Genomic DNA, 20,948 nt, shown 5'->3' with positions numbered 1-20,948 from the left:
TATATATATATATATATATATATATATATATATATATATATATATATATATATATATATATATATATATATATATATATATATATAACAGTTTTGCATAACCCATAATTTTATAAGAACACCTAAGATGTAGTTATGAAAGAATTTTATAAGAATAACTAAATTAATAGGAAAGACTTCATTATCATATAAGTTAGCTACTTAAAAATTTTAATACACCACAAATAATCTTAAATTGATATTTCTTCTTTCCATTATTCTAATATATTTTCACTTTTCCTACAATTGTTTTTTATCGACCCAATTTTGATAAATAAAAAATAGATTGAACTAAAATAAATCAAATTGATATACTCACTCTACTTTAACCACTTAAAAGATAATAAAATTTTTAACTAAATATTTTTTAGTAATGGTGAAGAACAAATTAGTATTAAAGATAAATTAAAATAAAATTTGTATAATTTTTTTTTAACTTACTAGTATTGTTATACAACTTGTTTGAGATTCATGTCGACGACCACACGACATGGTTATATCTCAAGTCATAAAGAAACTTGAAGAAAACATGCCTAAACTTTTTGTTTAAGAAAATAGCACAACAAACTCCCAAAAAGCCAATGACAAATCCGGATTCCATCCCGATATAAAACCATGGCAAAAATTCAGATTGATTTCCATCTTCTTCTCCAACCTCTGTGTCTTTATGTTTGTTATCTTGAAACCAGATTTTGGTAAGTGGAGGTCCACAAAGATCATGATTGCCCATGTAACTAAGTGCAGTGAATCCCTGAAGTTGTGTGCCTGATGGTATTTTGCCTGTTAAATTGTTGAATGACAGGTTCAAGTAACCCAAAAAGGATAATCTGGATAAGCTTTCAGGAATTTCTCCTCCAAGTTGGTTTGTCGAAAAATCGAGGGACTCTAAGTTTTTCATGTTTCCTATCTCATTTGGTATTTTTCCTTCTAATTTGTTGTTGGATAAATTCAAGGAAGACAATCCAATGAGACTAAACATTTGTGAAGGTATTGTTCCGGACAAATTGTTGCTTGACATATCAATTAAGGTCATAAAGTGTAGGTTTTTTCCATATTCTAATACTTGACCTTTAGTAGCCAATTCAAGACTTTCGTCATTGAATAAGTATCTACCAGATGATGAAGGAAATTTAAATGAAAGTTTGTTGCGTGAAACATTGTTGAAAAGTAGAGTTTTTATATTACCAAGACAATTGGGTATATGATCGGAGATTGCGTTTTGTGCAATATCCAACACAATGAGGGAAGACATTTGACATATTTGTGGTGAGATTTTACCAGTAAAATGATTGGACCTTAATTGGAGAGCCAATACACCATGAGATATCCAATATGGTATGTTTCCTGATAATTGATTATTGCGAACATTAAAGACCAATAAAGAGCGACAATTTTGCAATGAGAGAGGAATCTCACCATGTAGTTTATTCTCATGCAAATGGAGTGAGGTGAGATTAAATAAGAAGCCCAGTGATGGAGGTATCTTTCCTGATATATTATTGCTTCCCAAGTGAATAGCAACCAAAGATTTCCAATTCTTCCAACAATTCGTAAGCCCTCCACATAGATTATTCAATGATATGTCCAAGTATAACAACTTGTTTTTCCCGTTGGACACATTATGACCACATAAGAGGGGAGACAATTCTCCTGATAATGAATTATTTGATAACAAGACAAAAACCACGTTCTGTGATAATCGAGGCAAGCAACCTTTCAAACCATTTGATGATATATCAATGAACGTAGAGTTCAACAACACATTTGACATGTCACCGTCTATCGAATTGTCTTGTAATTGGAGTTCAATCACTGATGATACCAAATTCCAAAATTTGTCTGGAGCCTCAAATGATGATTCCCATATAGTTAATCTTTCAAGTGATCGCTGTGTATATAACCACGCAGGAAGGTTGGGATTTGAAAACCCGAGCACTAATTCCACAAGTTGAAAAGGTGGAATCCAGTCCGAGTCAAAATCAAAGATTAACGTGGAATATGAAGATATACACAATGACTTTAATTTTGACAATTTAGCTAAATTTCTCTCAGACACAACTCCTGTCAATGGATTTGAGGCAACATCCAAGCTAATCAAGGTTGATAGATTTCCCAAATTTGTGGGAATAGATCCTGAAAACATGTTTACTCCAAGATTAAGAGTTTTTAAATGTTTGAAATGACCTAACCAATCTGGAATGGGTCCATCAAAGTTATTGTCTTCCATAAACAGGTCTTCCAGTTCTCGAAGATTTAACAAATCCTTTGGTAGATGTCCTATTAAAGAACATGAGCTAAGGTATAAACTATGGATAGTGGAACTAAGATTGAATAGCCACTTAGGCAACTCTGAGTTAAATTCATTTGCAGAAAGGCTAAGAACCTGGAGGGCAGTAAAATTAGCATACTGGAAAGACAAACTCAAGTCTTTAAGTTGACAAGCACGCATATTGAGGAATGAAAGTGATGGAAGCATGGTCACTAATTGAAGCCAATTACTTTCCTTACTAAGATCAATGTCACGGAGGTTAAGATATTCCAGTAAGGAAATGTGGGAAAGCCATTTAAGGTTATTGATGGCAAGATTCCAGTTACGTGATAAATCAAGATGACGAAGAGTTGAAGAGTTGACACACTGACAATGAGAAGAAGTAGGTATAGATAGATTGTGACAATTATGATTATGCAGATAATCAAATTGTAATGCTAAGAAGTCATTGTTTCTTAAATTCAAGTATTCTAAAAATTCCAACTCCACTAACAACGAGGAAAGGTGAATGAAACCTGTAAGACAATGTGATTTATCTTCTTTGTCACTGTAAATTGGAGGAGTTGTAGAACATGGGAGAGAGATTCCAGTGACTCTATTAGTGATGTTGCTACAGATGACACCTTTCCAATGACAACAATCTAGTTGAGTGGTCCATGAGGAAAGGACACCTGAGGGATCTGTAAGTCCTTGCTTGAAGTTTAAGAGAGCATGCATGTCTTGTTGGTTGCAACGAGTGTCAAAGCTGCCCAAGCCGGTGTTGAACATGATTCCCCATAGCAACCACGTAAAAATAATTGCATTTTGAGAGGAAAATGTATTCATGATTGCAAGAGAAATGAAGGAGTTAACTAGGATGGATGACATGAACAAAACTGAGAGAAAGCGTACTTATAGTAATTGGAGTTTAAAAAGTTTCACATTATTAAGAGTATTATATATATTATAATTTCAATATATATTTCTAAAGTAAACCATGATGAAAATATTGAATTTTAACATAAATTATTGTTATTTTTAATCCGAAATAAATTATGCTTTCAGTGGGTAAGATCATTATAAAATATTTGTTTCTAAAGCTTTAATGTATTATTGAACTGAAATATTTTTTTATGATTTCATAGAAGTATTCGATGACTTCTTAGCTTGTCCCATAATGAAATTTTGTATTAAATAAGAACATATAGTTAATTAGCATTGCAACGACTTGACTAGTGAAAACGATTTTTAAAAACCTATTCAAATCAAACATAAATTATGCATTTGTCGTATTCATTGCTCATTTTTCAACTCGATATTAATATTTCGTTTTCATACTCCTCATTTAATAATATTACGGATAAATATAGTATTATTCAATTTTCTTTTTAAAAGTTTCACGCGAAAAGATAATAACTTTTAGGAATACGTTTGCACCCAATACCAATGAGAATATTCAAGGTGAATCAATATTTTTTTAGAAGTTGTGCTTCTGTCCAAGTTAGTATGACTGGGACCAAGCTTGGATTAGACTGGATCAAACTTTAATTAAAATCATTATAAGTTCTGGACTCAGTTGGGTCGATTTTTTGTTATCAATTTTGTACATTAAACTAATGCTTTTTAATTTAACTTAAGCATGTTGATATTTATTATTTCACTATTATATAATACAAATGTGATGTACTTTTTAATTTTGTACATTAAACTAGTGTTTTTTAATTTAACTTAAGTATGTTATGGAGTAATCTTACGATTATATTAAAATCACTAAATTCTCTTTTAATATGTATTTTAATTAGAAATTCATTAATTTCTCTATAATAATATATTTTTATATTGCAGGAATGTAAATGACAATAAAATAAAATTATCAAGGATAAAAAAAAAATTGTATAAGAAATTTATGAAAAGAATGGTCCATATCACTATTCATATTATCATTAGATTTGACTTTTTTTTATATTCACGAGATTGATAGTGTTTTTGAATTGTTACTACCTCATTCATATATGACTTATTTATATTTTTCTCTATTTTTCTGACAATTACATAAAATAAAATAAAAAATTACATTAATTATCAAATTGCCTTAAAATCATTCATATGATGTTAATTGTGTCCATTTCATCCATATTTTACAGCAGTTGTTATAAGTAACTCCTCTTTGATCTAATTTTATACACTTTCTCGATCACGTGCTTCTCTTTGATAATGTCTTCCATAATGCACACAGACTCTTTATAACCCTTCTTTTGATCCTCCTTATCGATTTATTATGTCTTAATATATTCCTCTTTTACTTACATCATATCACTCACTCTACTTACCTCAATCTTCTCCTTAAATCCTTTTACTCTCCTCGATGTCCTCAAGAGATGCTTCCTAAGAGAATGCTACTTCATGATTTTCATGACACTAACACAAAAATAACTTTTAACGTCTATTATTTTAGGCTTTTGACATCTATTAAATACTTAACGTCACAGCGAACAACATTAAATTGATATATATTGTCTTTGGACAGACGTCAATTAATGTCTATTACATTTATAACAAACATTAATTGACGAATGTTGTTCTTACAATAGATGTCAATTTATGGACTTGTTTTTTTAAACTTTTGGTCAATATTTTCCACCAGTAAAACCATAAAAAATCAATATACAATATAAGAATACACCACAAAAATTTCTAGAATTTTAGAAGTAGTAACAACTAATAAAAAGTGCAAAAACCAATTTACAAAAAAACAACAAAAATGAAACTAACTATGACGGTGAGAGAGTAGACATGCTGATGGAATCCTGCCTGATGTACCTTTCTCATTGTCTTTTTTTTTTTGTATTTTTACATTTTATTGTATATGTGTATTAGCTTGTAAGGAGCATGGGTTACTATAAATACCCAGCTTCTCTCTTGTATTTCTCACTTTTGAGATAAATGAGAATTGAGTTTTCTGAATCAGAAACTACTATCACTTGAAAGTCACAGGCTAGAGAGTCCAAAGACTTCCTCTAGCCACCTTCCAAGCACACTCTCCCACTTCCATTTTCCATTCCACGGTGCTTTTCGCTCATCACACTGCATCACCATTGCTATACCAGTGGCATCAGCACTCCTTACCACGTGTCCTCCTTTCTCTCGTGCGCCACATCTTCATTTCTCTAAACACTTTATTTCTCACCATTTCACTCTCGCAGAAAAATCATCTGCTAGGATTTCCCTCTCAAGCACATCATCATCACAAGCCTCTACTCCATTTCTCTCTTCATAGATTCACCTCTTCATCATATTTAAGCATCATTTCATCACAGATTCCACATTCGTATTTCTTACACTTTCACTGATTCATTTCCATCATCCGCTAGGGATTTACCCTTCTCACATCATTTTCTAACATTTTAGCCGATTGAAACCATTTTCCTCCGATTATTCTTCATCCCTACCGTTTAATCTTCATATTGAACCGATTAATCGGTTCAATTTAGGGTTCCTCCGTCAACCTAGGGTTTTACGGTTCTTCGAGTTGAATCCTCTCTGTTTTTGGAGTGTTTTTTGTTTCCTAGAGTCTCTTCCGATTTCTCTCTCAATCTAGAGGTTCGTCTTCATATTCCGCTGCGTTCATCTCTAGAGGAAGCTTCAAAGGAGCTCGCGACACGTACATTCAACATCCCCTTGGAGGCTCTTCCATCACACGCGCCATTGTGAGGGTGACGAGAAGACAACCACCGCCAGAGGGAAAAAAGAGAACTTGATGGTGTTGTAAATGATGTCTATGCACGAAACCAATCGGTTAAAAAATGAAAGGAAATCATATATATAAAGACATCAATCAACGAATATTTGTGTTCAGTGGAAGAAACATTACATTTGGTGGTCGCCAAAAGCTTCCTTGGAGATGTTCGTCCCCTGCAAACACAGGAATGTCCAACTTCCTCCATGTGGCATTAATCCCAAAAGAACTTCCTCCTTCATTAACCCCACTATCCTCATGGCCATCCATGGCAACAGAATCTTAGGCCTCTGGATGCTTATTAGAGGATCTCAGGCGTTCAACCACTCCTATCAGTCCTTGAATCATCTCTTCTAACCGTTGGAAACGACGTTTATTCTCGTGTTCTTGTTCGTTGACGAACTTCTCCAATCCATCCCATCATGCCTCCATTCTTGTGTTGACGGTAACCTTCAATATGCCCCCACCTCACCAGGAATGAGTCTCTGGATACCAATGATAGGTATTGTAGACCTATGTGAAACAATCTTGTGAACTGTATATCTTTATTCCAACAACACACTCTGTTTCCTTCAAATGGAGAAACTGAAACACACATTCAACTTCTGGTTATTCGAGAGAACCAGACTCTCTACTTCCTAGATTTACAGAACTTCCAAAAACAAAGATAAAAATTGATAAATTGTCCATTCTAACTTTATAAATAAGATACAACTAACTATAGACAAGTAACTACCTTAGAGACAGTTAAAATTGTCTGTCATACAATAAACTAAATCATATAGTATTCCTTCTACTGTAAACCTTCCCTTTAAACTTATTAGAAACTAGTCCAAAATCTATTTTGGGATGCAGATTTCTAATGCATATCGGGGACTCTGTAATGCTTCAAAAAATTGATTTAGAGGGCTGGTTTTGGGGTGCTACAACTTGGATAATATTATAATGGACTTGGTGTATGTATCATGATGCAGTAATTAAATAGACTAGAAGGGTGCTTGAAGTGTCATTTTTTGACAGATACAACTGTTGTTTGGCAATATTGCCACTGGTTATATTGCAGATTGGTGCAGGATTTAATTTTAGGTTCTTCTCTTGTTAATGATGCAAGTTTAATTTCAGTTTGGTGCGAAATTGTAGTAGATGTTGGACTTGACTGTGAGCCTATGATAGTAGAGTTTATTATAGCTACTGAATCATTAATATATTGTAGATATTATGAAGTTTAGATAGTTTTAGTGCATCATATAAAGGGTATTGAATACCCTTGAATCTGTACCACTCAATTTTCTTTCGATGTGGTTCAACTTTTATCTTAAGTTTTACTTTCCTGTTCATCAATTTTTCATCAACTTTATCAAAATCTTTCATTTCATATATGTTAAACAAACTCAAAAATATTCATTTCAATGTAGCTCTTATTGGTCCCAAACTTCTTTACATTGGATTTGGTATAGTCCCACATAAAATTGTGCTTTTAAATTTATGTAGGAGTTCTCGATGTAAAGTTACATCAGACTTATAAGAGTGTCCAATGTAAATTTACTTCGCTTATTTTTCAGGCAATGTAAGTTTATGTATTCTAATAACGTTGAACATGTGTTTGACTTTAAAAAAAATCAAATAACTGACTTAAATGGTTTTGGTTAATGTGAATAAAAAGATAAATGAGTAAAAAAGAAGTATTATAAATTATATGATTAAAACATAGTTCCTTGAAAAACTTCTATTTAAAAGTAGCTATGTTCTAATTTTTATTTAAATGATGACGGAAAATGGGATAAGATAATCTAAGACGGATACATGAAATGCTCATATAAGAAAAACACACGAAAGCATCAAATAACTAATTATATGATAACATAATTAAGCATCTGATCGATAATAGGTAAAAGACATAGAATAAATTTAATTTGTTTAATATCTATCTTATTCTTGGACTGTATCAGCGTCTCACCGAAGAGTGTAACAGAAATATATTGGAGCATTCTTATTAATTGTTATGAAATGAAATAACATCACAAATTTTTCTTTAACAGATTGCCGTCCGTTGAGTTATAAAATCCGTGTAGTAGTCAGAAATACTTAATTTTGTTTGTCCAGAGGAAAGAAAATGAATTTAATTATATTTATTTGATAAAAAGAAGAATGTGATAATTTTTTCAAGAAGGGAAGTTTGTGGAAGATGTCAAAGATAGAGATAAGTCCTCTTCTTTTATTAAAAAATTTAATAAAACTTTCAACATATAGCTATTTCTTTATTAAGCTTTAACAACTATTCTCATCTACTTTTAATCTAAGTTGTCAAAATCTAATGTTAAAAGAAAACAAATCCGTACCTTTTCAAAATCTAATACAAAAAATAATGATAATATAGCTATTGCTGCCTCATAAAAAAAAAAACTAAAAAGAATGACAATAAAATTAAGAGAAGTGACTTCAACATGGTCTAGAAGATGAAGAAGTCTTCTAATAAGTATATGTAAAATAACGAATTGGCATGGACAACAATCTCCCTTGAACCAATATTCATTTTATACTTTCAAAATTCCTCAATTGCAAAGAAAATACAACTCAATCTATTTAAGTTAATTTGGGCAATGAAGTAATTGATTTCAATGCATCTGTCAGTTTTCTATTATATTATTCAAATAAAAGAAGGATAAGAATTTGTTCAAAGCTCCTATAATGAGCGAGAACGTGTAGAATGAAATAGATTANTTACGTGAATTAATTAACCAATAAAATATTTATGGCAACAATATTGCCTACAAAATTAAAAGATTTTCGGAGTAAGATTCAACAATAGATTTAATGCAAGTTTCATATGTTAATAAAAAGGTTGATTCACATGTAAATAAAAATGTTGGGAGGATATTATGTACAAAACGCTAAAACAAGATGTTGTAAGAACTTTAATATATTTAATATATACAATTATTCAAAATTTTACTTCTTGCACCCCATAAGATTTCAAATACTGGTTTTCTCCCTTCGAGTTTTATTTGAAATGGTATATAATGTCATAAATATTTTCTAAATTCAGTATACATAAATTTATCAACATCGTTAATAGTAAAATTATCACGAAGTAAAATATTATAGTTTTTCAAACCATTGGTATATATATTATCTCCTATAAAGATTTTAAAAGTTTGAATATTTTATTCTTTTGATAAGAAACTATTCTCTTGTAAAGCATAAATATAGATACGAAGATACGATTAAAACGAAAAAGATAGAATACGGAACACGAAGGAAAAAAAAAATATGTTGATCTTTGTAGCATTTAAGGGAAAGTATATGTTCTATGTTTTATATATCATTCCATATTAGCTTTTGTTTCGGTCGGGTTGAGAAGTCTCTGACTCAAAACACTTCATGTTACTTCTAAGGCCGGACGGACGTAGCTTTTAGATGGAAGGGCGTGGCTTAAAGTGGACAGACATTATTTAAAGGGCTCTAGGTTGACGAATCGGGTGGACCTTCCTCGTTGTCTCTAAGACTAGACGAACCTTGAAAACTGGACGGGCTGATTAGAGGCTGGACGATTAGCTTAGTGGCGGACCTTGAAGACCGAGCGGGCGGGTTAGAGGCCGGACGGTTACCTTTGTTTCCCTCATGCTCCAAGTTGTTTGTTCTCCCTCCTTCTTCTCCAAGCCAGGGGGCGAGTACCTGGTTCGTTCTCTCACCTTCTTCTCCAAGTCCGGTGGACGAGTACTTGTCAAAGGCACTCCGATGCTCAAGTCAATAAAAATGACCGAATGGCTATCACTATAAGTGATGCATGTGGTGTGCATAATGTGCAGCATGTTCCAGAAATCATACCTGGAACCTTTAGTTATATTAGTTGTAATGGACCTTTACCTTTTGTCGGCCTAATGACAATTACTCCTTAATCTTCGTTAGGAGCTTTAATGAGCTATTATTGTTTGTAATCTAACCATGAGGCCGGCTGATGAGTCGATATTTTATTGATTTCACTTAGTTTATTGTGCTAGAATTAATCAGGGAATTGTGCTTAATTGTCCGGTATTTTCCCGTTTCTGTTAATTGTGCTTAATTTGACCGGAAATTCTAATTTTAATTAATTTGAATTTTCTGAGCTAATTATTTGCATTATTATTTTCAGGGAAAATTTTGGAAACACAATTTGGGACATTTGGAGGACACCAAATAAATTCAAGACTCTCAAAATTAGACAATTTAAATTTTAGTTGTATTGTAATTTAATTGTTAAAACTTTTTAGATAAGTTTGTGAATATTGGGCCAATTTTTGACAAAATAGTTTGAGCCCATTTAGGAAACATGACATGGCACCTAGGGTTTTGAAAAGAGGTGGACCCCACACCTATTAAAAGGTGACACACGGCCTTCAACAATTTCCTCCCAGCCGTCACATTTTAATTGAGCTCTCTCTCGGCATAGGGGTGGCAGCAGCCATCTTCATGGGAATTTTTGCAATGTTGTTGGATTGTGGATAAAATGGAAAGCACAATTTACTTCTCTCATATAATGCAGCCTTGAGTTCTTTTATATTACAAGGCATTGAATTTTGATATGCACATGCTGTCACGGGTTTGTCAAGTTTTAATTCTTTACTTTCCTTGCTTTTAATTTGAATGATGGGACTTGGTGCAGAGGTTTAATTCATCTAATGCTTTTTTTTTTTTTTATGAAATCAAAAGTAGATTAAGTGAGAATTTAATGGTGTTGGACGGTGATAGTACTTAATGCTAGCCTTTTTATTTTGCTTTTAAGAATAAAAAAAATTGATGAAAGTTTGATTCTTTTCCTTAACCTTGGAGTTGCCGCTTATTGCATTTGGAGGGCACATCACTTTTTTTTTGAGAAATCTTGAGATGATGGGACATTGTGGCTGCTATTATGCAATTCCTTTTTTTTTTTTTTATTTCCTTGAGAACTAATAATGGATTAGATAGGAATAGGTGGTAGTCACGTTGCATTCAACTTTTTTTTTTTTTTTAATTTTGTTTTTGCTTGCATTTACTTTCTTTGGAGAAGAAGTGGTAGCACGTTCTGGATGGGTGTAGGGGTGATTATTTTCTCCTAGTAAAAAACCGTGAATGTGGAAGCATGGTGCGCTACCGCTGCCACATCAAGCATGGAAGGAAGATTTAATTTCATTTTGAAGGAAAGCTACCGCAACGGTGGTCCACATTGGAAATTAGCAACATGGTCAATTGATTTTAGTGAAATTGGAAGTGTGCCATGGCCGAGAGTTCCTGAAGAACTTCCCAGTAGACGTGAGTGATCGTCCGTGGCCCAAGAGTTCCTGAAGAACTTCCCAGTAGATGTGATATGTGGGACCAAATGGCTGAATGCCAGAAGCTGAATTGTTGGGAGGCCGAATGGCCGAATGGCTGTGAGACCTGATGGCCGAGCACCTGTGAGGCCGAATGGCCGAGTACCAGTAAAGTGGAACGGTTGAATACCTGGGAGGCCGAATGGCCGAATGCCTCTGAGGCCTGATGGCCAAGCACCTGTGAGGCCAAATGGCCGAGTATCTGTAAAGTCGAATGGTTGAATGACTGTGAGGCCGAATGACCGAATATCTATGAGGCCGAATGACCGAGAACCTGTGAGGCCGGATGACCGAGAACTTGTCAAGCCGAATGCATGGGAGGCCGAATGGCCGATTACATTTAAGGCCGAACGGCCAAATGCACTTGTTGATGAAAACTTCTTGTAGCAATGATGATTCATGTGGTGTAGCTTTCACTTTGATGAAAGTTTCTGGTGTTGATCTGAATAGTGATGTTGAGACCGAACGCTCGTCTTTGTTTCTGATCATCTTTCTGTTGTTTTCTTGTTCCTCCATGCTCCTCGTGGTCGCCATTTGGGTTTGCTGCTCGGGCCCCACGGTTGGCGCCAAAATGTTTCGGTAGATATTTTTGGGGACCGAGACACTAACTTAGATGACGTGGCTTTCCCGCTTTCTGACGCTTGGATTGGTCGGATTGCTCGCTTTTCCTGGATCTTGACCGCTTGCTTTCCTTCACCCTTGACCGTTCGGTGATCTTCAAGCTTTGACCGGAGGGGGGAGGTACCTGCAATGGCACTCCGACGCCCAAGTCAGGCGTGTATTTAAGAGCCTCGGCTCTTGATTGAATATTTAGTGAAGGGTTTTCACTATTTGAGTATTTGAGAATATGAGTTGACGAGTGATTGGAAGTTAATTGGAAGTTGATTTGAAGTTTATTCGAAGGTACCTGGCTTGTGGCCTTGGCTCTCTATTTATAATTTGTCTCATGGACCTTAAACTGATATAAGCCCAATAAAATATAAACAGAATAAAATATAAACAGAATATAATATAAACAGACTTACATGAAAATCTGGTTAGTTACTAAATATCTTTAAATAAATATTCTTGATTATTTTATATCTTGAATAAGATATATCTTTAACCGCTCGGCCCAGATATCATACTATATATTTTGTATCATTTTCTTAAACGAAAAAAGTGAGCTATGCTTACTTCAAGTTTCTTTATGACTTGAGTAATCGATTTCAGGTCATTGTGCTTGTCAACATAAATTCTTTTCTTTGAGATTAATAAGTTGCATAACAATATTAGTTAATAAAAATCTTTTGTTAGAAGTTTCATTTTATTTAGTCCTTAGTTCTTCATTTATTTTTTATTTTTTTTTAAATTAAACTTTTATATTGTTTGAATTATACTAATATTTATATCTAAATTTATTGAAAAATATATAAGTATAATTAATAAATTAACTTTAGAACAAAGTCATAGATGAGTTTTCTCAACTCACCTGTCATAATTGGATTTTAATTTTTAAGCTTTTCTTTGCAAATTCTATCATCCTTTTAACGTATCAGACTGACTATATAGATCAATTTGTTTTATTTAACTAATCTTATTTTTTATTTTATCAAAATTAGGTCAATGAGAAGAAATTACAAAATAAATACTATATTCTCTTAAGCACACTTTTATGACTAAAATACAAAGTTTTCTCACGTGTAACTGTTTATCACGAAAGTGATATTTTGTATAACAGTTACATTTTTTTTTGTGAAGACTTTTTTCTCTATTGCAAAATAATTTATACGGATATAAATATTTTTGTTACATTGTTTTTACATTTTTTTTCTTAATAAGATATAATCGGAATACAGCATTTATAAGTTTATGTCAATACTTTTTTGTTACACCAACACAACCAAGTTTTAAGAATTTTAATGCAGTAAATTTTAATTTAATTTTTACAATAATTCATTTGATATTTTTAATTAAAATATTAGATAGATTCAAATAATTTATTATCGCATATACTAAATCTTTTTAAGAAAATTAATTTATATTCTAAGTTTTCAAAACTCAATCAATAACAATTTGGATTTTTAATTGATTTGTTAAAAATGAGTACATTGACTAAAAGTATTTATTAGAATAAGAGTAAGTTTATTATATTATATTGTAATTTTTGGGTGGGTAGATGTGAAGTCATAAATAATCCATGGTGGAGTGGTTAAAATTTCAGTAACTTTGCAATAAAAGAAGGAATCATTGGTTGTTTTGGACTGGTGGTGAGGACTCAATCAGAATGGATAAGTTCAGATTTTCTGATAATTTTCTGCTGTTGTCTATTTGTTAGATCTTTAAAATATATTGATGTTGATGTTAATATATATCCCTTAAAACATCAGAAATATTGTACTAAAGATATAATATCAAAAACTCAGAAAACAGATCTGTCATAAGTCTTTTCTGTCATAATACATGCATGCTGCCCCATTTACTATAAATAGAGTTTCTCTCCATTAGGTTCAAGCCATCGCCCCTCTGGCAATCATGAATACATCTCCCTCTCAAAATGCATTCATTTTTTCTTGGTTGCTGTTCGGAGTTATGTTCAACCATGTCTACTGCAGCTTCAATATTCGTTGCAACCAACAAGACATGCATGCTCTCTTAAACTTCAAGCAAGGAGTTACAGATCCCTCGGGTTTCCTTTCTTCATGGTCCGCTGAAGTAGATTGTTGTGATTGGAAAGGAGTCATTTGTAGCAACATCACAAGTAGAGTCACTGGAATCAGTCTCCCATGTTCTACAACTCTTCCAATTTACAGTGACGGAGAAGATAAATCACATTGCCTTACAGGTTCCATTCACCTCTCCTTGTTGTTAGTGGAGTTGGAATTTTTAGATTACCTGGATTTCACAAACAATGACTTTTCAGCATTACAATTTGATTATCTGCATAATCATAATTGTCATAATCTATCTATACCTACTTCTTCTCGTCATTGTGTCAACTCTTCAATTCTTAGTTATCTTGATTTATCACTTAACTGGAATCTTGTCATCAGTAGCCTTCAATGGCTTCCCTACATTTCCACCTTGGAATATCTTAACCTTTGTACTGTTGATCTTAGCGAGGAAACTAATTGGCTTCCATTGGTGACTAAGCTTTCGTCACTTTCAGTCCTTAATATGTGTGATTCTAAGCTTAAAGACTTGAGTTTGTCTCTCCAGTATGCTAATTTTACTGCTCTCCAAGTTCTTGATCTTTCTGGCAATGAATTCAAGTCAGAGTTACCTAAGTGGCTATTCAATCTTAGTTCCACTGTCTATGTTTTAGACCTTAGCTACAATTCCTTAATAGGACATCTACCTAAGGACCTGTTAAATCTTCGAGAACTGGAAGAACTGGCTATGGAAGACAATAACCTTGATGGACCCATTCCAGATTGGTTAGGTGAATTCGAACAATTAAAAACTCTTATTCTTGGAGTAAACATGTTTTCAGGATCTATTCCCACAAATTTGGGAAATCTATCGACCTTGATTACCTTGGATGTTGCCTCAAATCCATTGACAGGAGTTGTGTCTGAGAGAAATTTAGCCAAATTGTCAAAATTAAAGTTATTGTATATATACTCGGAGAACTACAAATCATTTGATTCCGCTCTAATCTTTGATTTTGACTCTCATTGGATTCCACCATTTCAACTTGAAGAACTAGTTCTTGGGTTTTCAAATCCCAACCTTCCTTCTTGGTTGTATACACAACGATCTATTAAAAGTTTAACTATTTTACAATCATCATTTGAGGCTCCACACAAATTTTGGGATTTTTTATCAACAGTGGTTGAAGTCCGATTAGAAGACAATTTGATAGACGGAGACATGTCAAGTGTATTGTTGAACTCTACATTCATTGATCTATCATCGAATGGCTTGAAAGGTTGCTTGCCTAACTTATCACCAAACGTGGTTATTGTCTCATTATCAAATAATTCATTATCAGGAGAATTGTCTCCTCTCTTATGTGGTCATAATGTGTCGAAAGGGAAAAACAAATTGTTGTTCTTGGACATATCATTGAATAATATATCTCGAGGGCTTACGAATTGTTGGAAGAATTGGAAATCTTTGGTTGCTATACACTTGGGAAGCAATAATCTATCAGGAAAGATACCTAAATCACTAGGCTTCTTATCTAATCTCACCTCACTCCATTTGCATGAAAACAAACTACATGGTGAGATTCCTCTCTCATTGCAAAATTGTCGCTCTCTATTGGTCTTTAATGTTCGCAATAATCACTTATCAGGAAACATTCCAGATTGGATATCTCACACTGTAATGGCTCTGCAATTAAGGTCCAATTATTTTGGTGGTAAAATCTCTCCAAAAATATGTCAAATGTCTTCTCTCATTATATTGGATATTGCACAAAACGCAATTTCCGGTTATATACCCAATTGTCTCGGTAATATCAAAACCCTTCTTTTCAACAATGCCTCATGGAATAAATTTTCCGTTTTATTTCCTTCAGTTCGTCATCGTAGTTTCTTTAACAGCGACAATCTTGAATTGGTTACTAAAGGTCAAGTATTAGAATATGATAGCAACCTACATTTTATGACCTTAATTGATATGTCAAGTAATAATTTGTCCGGAACAATACCTCCACAATTGTTTAGTCTCATTGGATTGTCTTCCTTGAACTTATCCAACAATAAATTAGCAGGAAAAATACCAAATGAGATAGGAAACATGAAAAATTTGGAGTCTCTCGATTTTTCAACAAATCAACTTAGTGGTGAAAGTCCTCAGAGTTTGTCCAGTTTGTCCTTTTTAGGTTACTTGAACCTATCATTCAACAATTTGACAGGAAAAATACCATTAGGCACACAGCTTCAAGGGTTCAGTGCATTTAGTTACATGGGTAATCGTGATCTCTGTGGGCCCCCAGTTACCAAAATGTGCTTTCAGAATGATACACACAAGGAAACAGAACTTGTAGATGAAGATGGAACTCAATCTGAATTTTTGTCATGGTTTTACATTGGAATAGAATCTGGATTTGTGACAGGCTTTTTGGGAATTTCTTGTGCTATTTTCTTAAACAAAAAGCTAAGGTATGCTTACTTCAAGTTTCTTTATGACTTGAGAGATCGACTTTATGTTATGGTGATCGTCAATATGAATCCATTTCGTTAAGATTAAACAAGTTGCATAACAATATTGGTCAGTAAAATCTTTATATTAGAAATTTTATTTTAATTATCTTTAGATAGTTTGCTCTTCACCTTTTTACTAAAATATACTTTAATTCTTCATTTAAGTTTTAATCTTTTAATTATTAATTATTCTTCATACATGGCTTGGATTGTAGTAATATATATATATATATATATCTAACTTGTTTAAAAACTTTTATTAATATATATATGAGTTGTGTTTGGAAGAAAACCATTTCTCAAATCCCATATGTCATAGTGGTATCTTAAGTTCAAAGTCATATGATAATGAAACTTGCCTATGAATTTAATTATTCTTATAAAATTCTTTCATTATTATATCTTAGGTATTTTTTATTCATAAAAAAGGGAACGAGTTTGGAAGAAGATAACATGATGTAGTTATTACATGGTGGCCTACTTTATCTTTTCTTTTTCCTTTGCTATCGGTTATGTAAAATACCTATGTAAGTGTTTTGATCTTTGTATCATTTCAGTAGACCTCTCAAATAAGTCTACCTCATAGGACTTAGTCCTAACCCACATAAATTGGAGTAAAAAAAACTCATCGGATAAAAAAATATTTTATTAAAAAAACTCAAAACTAAATATCTCCATTGTCCTATGAGTTAGGACCAACCTATATAAACTTTCCTTTGTAACGTGAAAAAAATATAAACTCGTTTAAATCCCTCATCAACATCAAATCAAACACACAATTAGTAATTGGATACCAAGAAAAACTAAATATTTTCTGCAAATGTGTTCATCATTTTATCAGTAACTCTTAAAAGCCAAAACTCTTAAAAACCCTCGTGTTTTAACCATAGTTTATATGACTCTCCAGCAATGGCAGCACATGCATCATACGGAGATCATAAAAGAAATCATGGAATTCATCAAGATAAGACATTGAACAATAGTTCTACTTATCATCAGATTTACTAGAAAGCATAGTACAAAAACTATAAGTGCTAACTAGTGGGAGGTAATTCGTACATAAACAGCTCACAATAATTTGTGAAAATGTATTAAACAAGACAACAAACATTGGATATTTGTGCTTGTTAATGCAAATAATCAAAATGATCAAAAGCAAGATGTGGAATTTTTTTTTAATAGATATACACATGTTGTAATCCAGTTTTTAATACATTACTGTACACGTTCCTAAGATTGTTAGTTCAAACGAAAAGTGAATACTCGTTTTCAGACCATGCAGTCAATACTCGCGGACAGATTAATATTATTAAGTAAGCATCGATCCAAAATAAATAAGCCAACTTGATTCACACTGAAAACCAACAGGTGAGATTTTCTGATGAAAGCTAGTCCTTCCCATCAGATTCCCAATCTGATGTTTTGCCAAAACATTTTAGAAAGCTGAGAAGTGTAGAGAAATAAACAATCCCCAATTAGCCAATAAAACAACAACTCACGTGAGAGAAACAACAAATAAAGATAAAAAACTTACCAAAAGCAACAGATAATGTTGCAACATCACCCATAATATATATATATATATATATATATATATATATATATATATATATATATATATATATATATGTGTGTGTGTGTGTCACAAAGTCCAACTTTATCATATAATCTAAAAATACACAGTCTGGGAGGTACAATTGATCATCTTCCAAATTCACCCAAGAGTAATTCACATTCACACCAGCTTCATTATCTATATAAGGATTTCCACCTATCATAAAATAAAACTGTAATTACACAAAACAAGTATATAATGGCTCTAACTTGATATTTTCGTGTTTTTCTTCCAAAATAAATTTTAAAAATGGTCTAAAACAAAAACATTGTGAATAGAATCTTACAAAAAAAAATGTATGAATATTCAACATTCAAATTTCTTCAAAACAACATCATCAAGGTAGACCGTAACATTGTCTTATCCTCCCTAACATTCATCAAATGTTGAATTAAGCATTTTTACATTTAAAGAATGTCCTAGATAAGAAATTATCTAACAGTACTCCTAAAAGTTTTGGTGACCTAGAATACATCCAAAACCTCAAAATCAAAAAGTTGATTTTAATAAAGCATCACCTTCTCTCAACTCATAAATATTTAAGAATAAAAAACATACAAGAACCTAGAAAAGGAAAGTTAAGGGTTTATAGAAAAGAAAGAAACTTATTTAAAAGAATGATAAGTCAATATTTATCCCCACTCCCCCGATTTAACTAGTACAATATGATTGTGAAAAATGATACGAATTACTTCCAAATAATTTAAGAAAAGTTAGAGATAATAAAAGACTACGAAATATGGAAATGAATAATGAAATAGTTAGGAGTAATTAGTATTTTGGTAGGCAGAAATTCCATAGTTCTTGCAGTACTTCGTAGGATGCATAAATACCATTCAAGGAGCAATTTGGTTTTAAAATAACACTTCATGCAACTAACATATACATGTAATGTAGTGACTTTCTTTCTCAATGATTAATCTCAACTACCATTTATAATTAGGATGATATATTGTAGTATAATAGACAAAGTGGATCATATGAGTGTGATTACTACATAATGTATTGGATGATAATCATTATTCATGTCCATGTTACAAGTGGATGGGAAATGGTAATATTTGGTTTTATTGAATTTTTTCCTCTATAGTTTAAAATTCATATACACTAATTGAAATTATTGTGTCTTATGTAGAGATTCAATTCTACTACTTCAATTTAAAACAAGTCCCTTAAATCCATAAGGAAAACACTTGCAAAATATGTAATTCAACTCTATAATAGTATGTAGATATTAATATATAGTAAGTTTTATATTAGCATATTTATGATTAGGTTAATTTTGTACATTGGTTTGATTTATGCTTTTAAGTTAATTTACGATTATAATTCAATGTACATTGAATTGATTTTAGATTTATTTTAATTTTCATTGAAATATATGTTTTTGGACTGTTCTGGACAATTTTAAAATATGCATTTTTGTTTTTGTATTTGGGATTGTTGCATAAACATCATATTTTAAAAAAAAAAATATTAGAATACGCCTCGGTTGTGACCATATATAACCGAAGCAGAAAATCTTTTATGGCATCGATTTTAACCACAACTGAGACAGAAAGGCTGAGGAAAAAAAGAAAAAAACCACTCATATTACCTCGGTTCTCCAAAAGTCTAGCGAATATAAAAATAAAAAAAAAGAAATACCCTCTACTGTCTCGGTTGCATTTAAACTGAGGCAAAAGCCTGACACCTTTTTGTTTCGATTAACTGAGACTTCATTTCAAAAACAAAAACATATATTCAAAAGCAATCATTGTCGTTTTCCTTTGTTGCATTAGTGCATCCTTTTAATGTATAAATAGATCAATTTGTTTTATTTAAGTAATATTATTTTTTATTTAACAAAATTATGTCAATGAGAAGCAATTACAAAATAAAGCGGAAATATATTAGAATTGCGAAAAGATTAAATAAAAAATATCTATTTAACGATATTAAAATATGTTTTTCAGGATTGTGTGATTCATGATTTTTTTTATTATTTTGAATAGAAATCGGTAGAAATAAGATATATATTTCTTGGAAAAGGAAAAAAAAACATTTGTGTTTATGTTGTAATAGTATTTTTTTTGGTAAAATTAAATATTTTAGAACTCACATCTCTTTTTAGACATTTAATTAAAAATATGGTGTTAAATAGAAGATACTAACACATTTTTTATGCGTAAGCAATTTCTAGATCTAAAATCTGATTTGAAAGGTCACAATTCAATTTTTCAGTTTTATTCATAATTTTATAGAATAAACTCTCAAATTAGGTTAGAACAAGTTAATTTGATTCATCACGAGTTCGGATTAGGTTGAGTTTGAAAAAAATGATTTTTTTTACATGGGTCAATTTTCACTTTCCACACACTATTTATATTTATATGTATATTTTTTTTATTCTTTTATAATTAGAATAACTACATATATACATTTTTGTCTATTTGGAATAAGGGTGTTGCTCCCTACACCTCCCCAAGTGGGACCTGTACCTCCCAATTAATTTAATTTATTTCAAAAATATTCTACACCTCCCCACTATTTTCTTTTATTCCAAAAATACCCTACACCTCTCCAATATCCTTAGAAATCTTTCTCTTTCTCTCTCTACATTAATGGAGCATTTACATGGCTCATTAATGGAGTATTTACATGAATTAAATTTGAAGTTAGATATATTTTCTTAAATAAGTTTGATTCAATGTTATTTTCGTTGTTGAATATATTTTTTTCTTTTCAAATTACTTAATAAATGGTAAAATTTTGTTCTCAATTTCTAGAAAAATGTTTATATACATGTATCTTTTTTATATATAATATCTATAATATTTAAAATTATATTATGTTTTAACTCATCGACATGT

General features: G+C 31.8%; 2 protein-coding genes across 2 annotated transcripts; one reads left to right on the top strand and one right to left on the bottom strand.

The window, feature by feature from the left end:
• Positions 1–507: 507 nt before the first annotated feature.
• Positions 508–3,132, bottom strand: LOC106754358 (LRR receptor-like serine/threonine-protein kinase GSO1). Its single transcript, XM_014636369.1, has one exon. The coding sequence runs from the start codon at positions 3,130–3,132 to the stop codon at positions 508–510; it is 2,625 nt and encodes an 874-aa protein (XP_014491855.1).
• Positions 3,133–13,971: 10,839 nt separating this feature from the next.
• LOC106754357 (LRR receptor-like serine/threonine-protein kinase GSO1) lies at positions 13,972–16,521 on the top strand. Its single transcript, XM_014636368.1, has one exon. The coding sequence runs from the start codon at positions 13,972–13,974 to the stop codon at positions 16,519–16,521; it is 2,550 nt and encodes an 849-aa protein (XP_014491854.1).
• The last annotated feature ends 4,427 nt before the right edge of the window (positions 16,522–20,948 follow it).

The sequence above is a fragment of the Vigna radiata genome, unplaced genomic scaffold, assembly GCF_000741045.1.
Source record: "Vigna radiata var. radiata cultivar VC1973A unplaced genomic scaffold, Vradiata_ver6 scaffold_454, whole genome shotgun sequence".
Lineage (NCBI taxonomy): Eukaryota > Viridiplantae > Streptophyta > Magnoliopsida > Fabales > Fabaceae > Vigna > Vigna radiata.
Note: the sequence above shows the minus strand (reverse complement) of the source record. Positions and strands in the feature narration are given on the sequence as shown.

Coding starts and splice junctions, on each gene's coding strand:
- LOC106754357 (XM_014636368.1), top strand. CDS start 13,972: ATGCATGCTCTCTTAAACTTCAAGCAAGGAGTTACAGATCCCTCGGGT.
- LOC106754358 (XM_014636369.1), bottom strand. CDS start 3,132: ATGAATACATTTTCCTCTCAAAATGCAATTATTTTTACGTGGTTGCTA.